Consider the following 11,507-nt stretch of genomic DNA (forward strand, 5'->3'; position numbering starts at 1 on the left):
CAAGTTATATTCCATGTATCACCTACAATTATTGGTGGGGTTCTTGTTGCTCAGTCTTTGGTTTTCTATGTTGTGTGTTTATGTACTGTTGTTTGTCTTTTGTCGTGTTTCTTTTGGTCGTTTTTCGTTTTTTTGCAATGGCGTTGTCAGTTTGTTTTGGACTTATGAGTTTGAGTGTCCATTTGGTATCTTTCGCCTCTCTTTTGTAACTCACAGACACAATAGCAACCTTCATAGAAATGGGATTTATGTATGGTATATCACAGATAACTCTAACGTACATGTGAGAGATAGAGGACTTACTTATAAGTTAAACCCAAATTTATTAATAAAAAACATGTTTTAGCAGAGAAGGAAAATTGTTTCTTTTTCATCATATTAACTTTTTTTATATTCTATTTTCATTTCTGTTTGGACTTTATCTGGAGCCCCATTTTTTTTCGTTTTATTTTTTTACGATTTAATTTGTATTGTTGGCATATATATATATAGAGAGAGATAGAAAGAGAGAGAAGTCTGTAAAAAGGACCAACCAGCAAATTTAATATGTACCGGATCGACTAGAATAGACGAAGCTGCGCAGATGAGGAAAACAATATATAAGTCTATAAAGATTTGCATAATCTTCGTATATTACCTTCTTATATTAGTACCGTTGTGCAAATCTTTAGACTTATATATATACCCAATTGATTGAATATCTGAAGTTGTGCATCTAAAATTCTGAAAGTTATTATTGGGAATAACTGAAAAATCAACATAAAAACTAGATTCATTTCATTGTAGGGGAATTAGTTTCTGATAAAGATACAAATCTATCCCTAATTTTTTATATATTGTGCTATCAAAATATGACTTTCTAAATGAAGCCTGTATATCTAATTCGTGGGAAACGCAATTTTTTTATGAATGGCAGATGGTTATAGTTTCATTTATCACGCGCAGACTTAAAGATCAGTTTGTACAAGTCTTGTACTTTTTTAATTGAAAAATCAATAGAACTATAAACTTTTGGATGATTTTTGAAAGGAGATTACTATAGAATTCTTTGGAACAAACTTTCTGTTGATTTTTAAATTTAGAACCACAAAAACAGGCTTCCCCTTGAACAGGGAAGATAGAATAATAGATTTTGTATTATATGAAACAAAACAAATATTGCCCATGAATACCATCGTACATTAGAATGTAAATACTTCGATGAAAGTAGAAAACTTTGTGTGTCAAATTTTTATTTCGACATGCAAATATTATTAAACACAGAAAGATTATGACACCAAAAACCAAATCAATATTACATTAATCAACTATTCATAAAGAATGTCAAGAAAGATGTATGTGATCCTGGATAAAATTGTATTTCATACATATATATGGCATTTTTTTATTGTAAATTTTGTACATAAATATCTTTTCTGAACCTATGAATAATTATGTTTTATCTAAAATAAAGATGAATATATTTAAAGTTGACAGTTTTGCCGAATTTGTTAATATCTGGTAGTAGAAACGTAAGTTATACAGAAACTTTTTTCTCAGCAAAGTTTGATCAATATTTTGTTCTGCTTCTTCTTGGCTACATCAGCTAAAATAAAAAGGAAAGTATACTTAGCATTTTTTATGAGTACTTACTTCTTATATAAAAAATATGGAGATCTGGTATGATTGCAAATGAGACAACTATCCATGAAGGTCAAAGGACAAGGATGTGATAAAATATAACTTATTTACATTCTTCATTCTTTTTATCAGCCTTTGGAAGTTAATGTGCATGTTGATATATCGGAAATTGGTCCCTTGATACAGTAACATTTGGATATTGTTTTTTAAAAAAAATCTTAAGTGAGCCGGTTCAAAACACTGAATACCATATATATCAAGCGAAATCATTTATCGGGTGCAAGTCCAATGCCTTAAAGACATTTAAATTTTATTTCAGCATAGTTTTCTACAAAATGAAATGGTAAATGTATTCTACAATGACATGTTTGTCATTTCGAAGTTGTGAAAACTGTCTAGTTATAAGTTCAATTGGTTAAAGCAACAGATTGATAGTGCCCTTCAAGTTACAATATATGTACATTATTACCAAGACATCAATAATGAAAAAATTTCATGGTATGTTACTTCTCAAAAAATTATTTTTTACGGATCAATTCCCGTTGTAGCACTCTTTGAATGAGGTCACTTAGTAGTACATTCATCGAATATAAAAGTGTGCTTTGGAAATCACATTGATATACACTTCTTTTGTTCTGAAACAAAATCAGCTAAACAATTGAAAGGGCAATTGTCAATGGTAATACTAATAAAAAATACTAAGAAGTAGTGTGCCTATAGATACAAGTGGTACCTCAGGCTGATTGGTTTGAAAAAAAAGAGGCAGAGGAGACCAAACGGACAATCAAAATTCATAAGTCGCAGAGAAACCGACAACACCATAGCAAAAATAGAAAAACCAAAGCACGATAAGCACTACTAAACTAAATCTAGTTTATGATTATTAATTTTTATTATTGAAATTCCAAACATAGTCTTTTAACAGTAAGTTATGCTAGCTTACCATGATTTAGTTCCACAAGGTTTACACACATCGTACACATGTTGACAACTCTGCAATTTGTACTCAAACACTGTGCCGACAGGACAGTTGTATCTAAATTGTCTCCCATAATAACACCAGATATAACTCCTGCACCATTGAGTAGGGTAGTACTTATGTATCTTCCGGTTACATTCAACGACCTGACATGTCTTTTTGTTGAAACCATATCTAGCGTTTGGACAGATTCCGTCCTTTATAAATCTTTCGCCCTTGCAAAGCATGTACCAAGGAGAGCCTGCTCCAGTTTTCTCTGTGTGAGGATTGGCACCATCTGGATATCCTTCACAATTTGGATGATGCAACTCACAAGGTGGGCCAAAATTTCCAGCGCCAGGATGAGAATGATATTGACCTAATATAATCAAATAATAAAAAAAATAGTTAAAAGTGATTTTTAGGCAAATCTCACAATAAAAATATATATATATATTATATATAGATTCAAATAAAATGTCATTCAAGATATTTTCTGATGGGTGTGGCATGCTCAGTGGGATCTGTTTACCCTTCCTAAGTACCTGGGTTCACCTCAGACTTTTGGTAAAGTTCCTGTTGCTCAGTCTATAGTTATCTATGTAATGTTTTGATCTTTCAATTTTTGCTATGGTGTTGTCGGTTTCTCTTCGAATTATGAATTTTGATTGTCCCTTTGGTCTCCTCTGCCTCTTTTTTTCAAATCAATCAGCCTGAGGTACCACTTGTAGGTCCGGTGGGAGGAGTTTCTGTGGGTCGAATTCACTTTCCGTCGGTTTTTAATTAAATAAGCGTAATCGTCGACAAAAATAAGACTAGAACGTCTTCTTTTCTGGACCCGAGCCTGTGTATATTTTCTATCTCACTTAGTAACTATGACAGCCTATATATAATGGAGACAAGCAACGAATTGAATCAAATTGACCAAAATGAATCATTATACATTGATTGCAATGAAATACCGTTTTTTGTTTCCCAGTCGAATTAAAACCGATATATATGTGAAATAAAATTCTGTAAACAACCTGTTTGGTCAAGATGATACCAACGAAATATATATCATCAACACAAATGGAAAATTTGTAGAAAAAGAGTTGGTTGTTTGCATTTTTACTGTAGTGACAATAAATTTCAATATAATAAGAATGGCTAATCCAATAATTCAAATATTGCAGAGAATTCAACTTATGCCCAAACAATACTAATTAATAACTCTTAAACTACACGCATTTTTGAGTTAATGTGTTGTTCTAACGCTGTTGAATAGTTTCTTGGATGGATAAGTTATTCTAAAGATATCCTGCATATATATATATATAACACTAGGCCACCGAAAGCTGAATTTTTATTCAGTCTAGGTGGTCGAGTGGTCTAGAGCGCTGGACACAGTGCAGGCGGTATTGTCACGATATCCCAATAGCATGAGTTCGAATCACGGCGAGGGAAGAACAAAAATTTGCAGATTTAACATTGTTGTGCTGATATTTAGAGTAATTATGAATAGATATTCGAATCCCGGCCAGGGAAGAGGGCTGTTATTTAGACGAATTATATATATATATATATATATATAATACCAAAAAAGTGAAAAAGCATATTTAAACAATACGCATTTGACTAGCAGATCACAAGATGTAACAAAATGGATCTAAATTATTAATTTGATACCAAACAGAAAACAATAAACTTGCGGAAAAGATGGTATACCGCAAACAAAAGGTGCAAAATTAGTACACCATATCCGGATTTCGAAAAATAATGTCTCTTTAGTGTTGTTAGGAATCAAAACGGTATTTGGAAGGCTATATAATTTACCTCAATTTAGGATTGACTCTTTCCCGCAAGTTTATTGTTTTCTGTTTGGTATTAAATTAATAATTAAGTTCCATTTTGTTACATCTTGTGATCCGTTTATTTGGCAATCGCCAATGGCAGTCAGCAGGGTTTAAGAACATCCGTTGTTCGACCTGCTAGTCAAATGCGTTTTGTTAAAATATACTTTTTCACTTTTTTGGTCTTTTGGAAAATGTTGTTTGTGCTGTATTTAGACCCCTCCACCAAGAAATTTGTTTTGCGTGCACACGTATAAAAATTGCGGTTTTTATCCAACGCAATCATAGGTTTGAACGTTGTTCCTATTTCGACTCTTCCAAATTCAAGAGTCTATCCTAAATTGAGGTAAATTATATGGCCTTCCAAATACCGTTTCGACTCCTAACATCTCTGAAGAGACATTAATTGTCGAAATCCGGATATGGTGTACTAATTTTGCACCTTTTGTTTGCGGTATACCATCTTTTCCGCAAGTTTATTGTTTTCTGTATGGTATTAAATTAATAAATAAGATCCATTTTGTTACATCTTGTGATCCGTTTATTTTGCAATCGCAATGGCAGTCAGCAGGGTTTAAGAACATCCGTTGTTCGCGCCTGCTACTCAAATGCGTTTTGTTAAAATATACTTTTTCACTTTTTTGGTCTTTTGGAAAATGTTGTTTGTGCTGTATTTAGACCCCTCTACCAAGAAATTCGTTTTGCATGCACACGTATGAAAATTGCAATCATAGGTTTGAACGTTGTTTTCAATTAAGACTTGTATATATATACATAATTACTCTAAATATATATATATATATATATATATATATATATATATATGAAAAACCAGGTGGTCAAAGTTTACAATGAGTGTCCGAGTTGTAGTTAGTACCAACTATCAGGTTGTCTGCATATCGATATTGAAAAATATCAGCTACGAGTCACAATATGAAGCTTTTTGTCGAATGAACGCAGCGAACGAGTTCAAAAAGGCTCATATTGTGTCGAGCAGCTGACATTTTCCAAAATAAGTATATGAATACGATTTATCGGATTGTATTTATTGTATTTAGTACGAGAGAAACAATTCTTTGTTTCACCAGCAAAACGGAAGATGACTAGGCAAGTTCGGGTCAAAATTATCACCGTCAGTTCATTCATTATGACGTCGGTAATATGTCTGGGTCAAAGTTATTAAGGCCGGGTTAACGCATTTTACGTCACAAAGCCGTGATAAGCAATTTTAGAAATAGCTGAGCAGAGTGATACAGACAGTGGGAACACCAATAATAAGGCATATTAAGCTAGCATCGTCAAATATTTCTTTCTTAATAATTACTTCAGTATTTTTACTAATTAGTTGAGGTTTATAAAGAAATTCTAACTTTTCGACACACTTGTGAGGATCCAAGCATATTCTGTATTTCTACACACAGCATATGACATTCATAGACTAGTTACAGCTAGTCCTAAAAACAGGCCCGTTAGACGTCAGAGCAATCTTGGACTTTCATAAACGTGCTTCAAAATGTGGCTGTACGAATTTACACACGCCAATAATGATAAACACAACTGGCAAACGAAAGACGCCTCTTGTAGAACCTAGTTTATGGGGGTTTCGGGGTTATGGAATGTTTGAGTTTTTATCATTAGGGAATAGGATTTTGCTATACTTATTTATTTCTGGGATATAGTGCTATACTCAAAAGAGTCGTCTTGAACTTGCAGTGAGGTGTGAGCGGTCGTTCCATGTCGAAGGCCTTGCTGTTAATTAATTAAGAACAGCAATAAAGGCGCTTTTTCACTGCTTTTTTCAAATATGTCTAATAGGATTTTGTGTCATACATTAATACTCTCTATTCTTTTTTTTCCATTGTATCTTATTTTATAGAGAGTTGAGAACCAATATTTATTTCTGAGGATATTGCATATAATAAAATGTGGGTTTTTTTTCTGCCCATCACATCTTGTGTTGTGTCAACATATAATGGTCGGGGTAATGTTTCTACCCAGACAAATGCGTTTTATGCGCAATCAATAGTCATGTTAGAGATTTACATTACACAATAAACTGACATGTTTATGACTAGATTGAAACTATAATGAAATTATATAAAAACAAAGAAAAGTCAGTTAAACATACTTACAGTAAGATTTAAACTCTATCCTGGATCCACACTTGACATTCTTGAAGTCTCGACATGTGTTTGTCTTTGTTGAGAATAGTTTAGGATACTGACAAATCTTCGATTTAGCAGCATCAGAACAATCGTAATACAAATGACAAAATTTAGAATCGGGAAGTATGCCCGATTTCCTCATGGAACATGCCTGTTGTCTTTCTGGAAGTTAAAAAGTATTAGTTTTAAGATCACTTCTATATATTAAAAAAAACCCATCTGCCATGATATTCCAATTCCATTACTGTATTCATTTTAATTATAACTAGTAAATTATAAAAACTATAAAATGCACCACTGTTTGTTACATTATTTGAACTCCTTTTTGTTTTTTTTTAATTTTTATTCTTAGTAATCAACATTTATGACTATTTAATGTACCAGCATAGATAATTCCTTTCTGTTTATAATCTTCATGTGCGATAAAAAAACGTAATATAACTCAGCTGACTGGAAGATTTATTTAAAAATGTATCATTGTTATGCCTGGCTATCCATTCATGTACCTCAATTATCACAGATAAACTAATCAATTTGGATTATATACGTGCTTGTTTATCAATATATGTTATTGAACATATTCTTCATATTATTTACGTTGGTTATTTGATGTATTTCTCTTAGTTCTTAATGCCGAGCGCTGAGCGGAGTAACAGTAAATACCAATTTTCTGTGTCGAATCGAGCACACTTTCACGAGACCATCGAGGCAGTTGAATTCATTATACTTTGTGATATAACAAGGAGAGCTAGTTAAGATAAAAAATATCATAAAAATCTGATGCATTTCAGTTTGATATTAGTGTGGCACATATTCAAGATATCGAGATCTTCCTTTTCTTAAAACTATTTTATATCAATTATGGTTGTAAAATGAGTGGTCATTTTTTTTTTATTTTCGAGTGAGTTAATTGACTGCTGGTATTAAGCAAGGTGTGCATTGTCGTAGGAAAGCAATAGGTGGGAGGAGCGGAGACCAGCGTATTTAATTCTATCTCAGAAGTTGTTATGACATAGTCTAGGACGCCTCCACGAAATAGTAGAAAATAAAATAATAAAACAAAATTAAGGGCGGGTACAGGATTTAAGGTTAGGGGCGTGAACCTCAATATTTCGCCGAGCGCATAGAAATGGAAACGCCCGTTACGCCCCCGTCAGAATCCGCATCTGAGACTTTAACATCAATGACCATGTAATTTTCCTACAAAATAAAACAATGCAGACACAACAAGTTAACCAAATAATTTAAGGGGCGCCAAAGGATTAGATACGAAGAGGCATTACTGTTTTTCAATATCGAATATATATACTTTCATATTTCTAGAAATTGTAATCTAAATACAGATAAAAAAGGTTGCATTTACTTAAGAATATTGTAAAGGGAAGAGTATGTACTTATTTGCCCCTTCACCTTTTCTCCCTGATTAGAGTATTTAAAGGAGAAACTGTTTCTAGCCCAGTTTTTTAGGGGGGAGGGGGGAGGCGGAGACTATTTTATTCACCGTGTACATGACAAACAACTATTCAAGAAATATTTGCCGCTGGATTTTCTGGATGTTTATTCACTAGGACTTTCTCTGTAAACTGGGTATGCTTAAAACATTTGTCAAGGGACATTACGCAATCAACAATTAATTATCAATTACTAGTAATCGATGTTTTCCGTGGTTTATTTTATTTGAAAGAAGAAAATACCTTCAAGATTTTTTTTCTCAATGTTTTTACATTTTACATTTTACATACAATAAACGTCCTATTGGCGTTGAAAAAGGCAATACAATATATATGTCTATCGAAAAAAAAAATGTGCAGCTATCCTTCAACGGAGGCTTGGGCATGGGTCCCCTTATTTCTTTTATCTTTTGTGTTTAATTTTCATTAAATATGTTAATTTTGCAAATGGCGTGCTATGCACTATAACTTGTTTTCCGGTTTACTAGTATTTTAAACTTTAAAACTTACCGTGAAATTTCCGTGAACATTTGAGCTGGCGTTTGTTTCGCACGTTTCAAGTACACTTTAAAACTTACCTTGTAACTTCCTTGTACATTCAGAGCTGGTGGTCATTACACACGATGAACCAGACAGCTGTAAATCATTCCTATGTCGACAGGAAAAAACACGTGCAGTCCCTCTACAATCAATTGATGTTGCACAATCATCGCTGGTAACCACGCCACTATTTGCTATATGTTTACAATATGAAGAATCTAATTTAGCTACACTTGGATTACCCATAAAGTTAAAACGAAAACCCCATAACAAAGACAATGTTTGTAGGAGTAGTACAGCGCAAAGCAACCTCATCATTTAACGATCGAACCTTCTGAAATGTACATTCACCAAAAAATGATACATTACAATGTATGTTACATAACAGCTTGTTTATATAGGACTGACATTGTCACGTCATCCGTAGATTATGGAATGGCAAACTTTCAACTAATTTGACAGCAGAGAAAAATCCATTCAAAACGATATATATGTATACAGAGCCATATCTGAGGGGATTAACAATGGTCCTTCATTCCAACATCTAGCCCCTACTACCAATTACCCCCATTACTTTCAGAAGAAAATCGGACAAAGAAACTTTTCTGTCATATCCCTATTTTTTATTCCATCTTCTCTCGATTTCCTTTCTATCATCCTGCCCATACAATTTGCCTCCCTCCCCCTGAATACCGCTTCCCGATCCATCCTTCTCTAATTTCTTTATCCCAATCCAACCATTCATGTTTATTTTTTACGGAAGATGAACAAAACTCTTTTCAAACAAATCTTTAAAAAAAATGAAAATTTATTTGTATTTAAACGTGCACATCTGGGACTTGACATTTTTACCTTGGAAAGAGGGGGGTGCGAAAATTGAATCTGTTTATTGTTTGTTCGGGTTTATTTTTGTTTTTGTCGAGCCTGCGACTTTCGTCGCAGAAAGCTCGACATAGGGATAGTGATCCGGCGGCGGCGGCGGCGTTAACTAACTTCCTAAAAGCTTAATATTTCAGAAGGTAGAAGACCTGGATGCTTTATACTTTGTATATAGATGCCTTATGATATGAAGTTTCCGTCTGTCATATGTCCATTATCCTTGACCTCATTTTCATGGTTCAGTGACTACTTGAAAAAAAAGTTAAGATTTTTTGTAATGTTAATTTCTATCTTATTATGAGTAATAGGATAACTATATTTGGTATGTGCGTTCCTTGAAAGGTCATCATGCCTGTCAGACAGTTTTCACTTGACCTCTACCTCATTTCATGGATCAGTGAACAAGGTTAAGTTTTCGTGGTCAAGTCCATATCTCAGATACTATAAGCAATAGGTCTACTATATTTGGTGTATGGAATGATTGTAAGGTGTACATGTCCAACTGGCAGGTGTCATCTGACCTTGACCTCATTTTCATGGTTCAGTGGTCATAGTTTAGTTTTTGTGTTTTGGTCTGTTTTTCTAATACTGTATGCAATAGGTCAACTATATTTGGTGTATGGAAATATTTTACGATGTACATGTCCGTCTGGCAGCTTTTCTTTGACCTTGACCTTATTTTCACAGTTCATTGCTCAATGTTAATTTTTTGTGTTTTGGTCTGTTTTTCTAATACTGTATGCAGTAGATCAAATATATTTGGTGTATGGAAATATTTTACGATGAACATGTCAGTCTGGCAGGTTTCATTTGACCTTGACCTCATTTTCACAGTTCATTGCTCAATGTTAAGTTTTTGTGTTTTGGTCTGTTTTTCTAATACTGTATGCAGTAAGTCAACAATATTTGATTTATGGAAATATTTTACGATGGCAGTTTTTATTTGACCGTGACTTCATTTAAATGGTTCATTGCTTATGTTAAGTCTTTGTGTTTTGAACTGTTTTTTCTTAAACTTTAAGCAATAGGTCAACTATATTTGGTGTATGGAATCATGGTAAGGTGTATATGTCTGTCTGGCAGGTATCATCTGACCTTCACCTCATTTTCATGGTTGATTGGTCAATGTTCAGTTTTCCTGGTTAACTTTGTTTCTTAGATACTTTAAGCAATATATCAACTATATTTGATGCATGGAATGATTTTAATGTGTACATGTCTGTCTGGCAGGGTTCATCTGACCTTGACTTCATTTCATGATTCATTGGTCAATATAGAATTTCCAAGGTTTGGTCTGTTTCTTTTATACTATAAGCAATAGGTCGTCTATATTCTGTGTATGGAATGATTGTATTAAAGGTGCACATGTATTTCCAGCTTGGTTTATCTGACCTTGACCTCATTTTCTTGGATCATAAATGTTTATGTGATACTTGTAGTAAAACTTTATATGTAGGACTATCAACATAAAATCAATGGTCAGTATAGTAGGCGAGACATTTCAGCGTGTGCACTCTTGATGTTTTTGTTAATAAAAAAAAATAGATGGAAAAGGATAGAAAGTTGTTTGACAAGTGGAATTATACATGTATAGGAGCTTGTACACATCAACACGTTAGTGGCAATTATCTGTTGGCCCATTCGGTGTTTATTCTCTCAGAAGTTGTACAAGTTAGCTCCACAAACTTTTAGTCACGATAGTACCTGGTGTATGGTGAAAACGAGTTATGTGGACGGATATCCTATTATTTGTCTTTCCATTCTCACCAGGTTAATTTCGTGAAACTTAAAAAAAAACTAAGGACAACTATAGCAGATGACGAATTGTATCGTAACTTTGTCATTGATGTGGTAATTTCTATTTTAAATTATCCTACGTTTGGCTGACATTTGATAATTTTGCGATCAAATCGATACGTTTTGATTTCCATTTCGTAAACTACTAAAATCTAATAATTAATTTTTGTAACTGAGCCATGCTAAACTGGCTATGGAATTGTTCGACTCTAGCTCTGTTGACCGACTTGAGTAGTCAAATATAATCTAATCCACGTGTATGACT

The 11,507-nt window shown here is 33.4% G+C and overlaps 1 protein-coding gene across 1 annotated transcript; it reads right to left on the minus strand.

Annotated features, from left to right (window-relative positions):
• Nucleotides 1-1,215: 1,215 nt before the first annotated feature.
• Nucleotides 1,216-8,942, minus strand: LOC127729158 (uncharacterized). Its single transcript, XM_052236831.1, has 4 exons — nucleotides 8,605-8,942; nucleotides 6,543-6,737; nucleotides 2,564-2,957; nucleotides 1,216-1,585 (listed from the first exon to the last, which is right to left on the minus strand). The coding sequence occupies exons 1-4, from the start codon at nucleotides 8,882-8,884 to the stop codon at nucleotides 1,582-1,584; spliced, it is 873 nt and encodes a 290-aa protein (XP_052092791.1). The 5' UTR covers nucleotides 8,885-8,942; the 3' UTR covers nucleotides 1,216-1,581.
• Nucleotides 8,943-11,507: the final 2,565 nt, after the last annotated feature.

Source organism: Mytilus californianus, unplaced genomic scaffold, assembly GCF_021869535.1.
Source record: "Mytilus californianus isolate M0D057914Y unplaced genomic scaffold, xbMytCali1.0.p SCAF_2, whole genome shotgun sequence".
NCBI classification, from domain to species: Eukaryota; Metazoa; Mollusca; class Bivalvia; order Mytilida; family Mytilidae; genus Mytilus; species Mytilus californianus.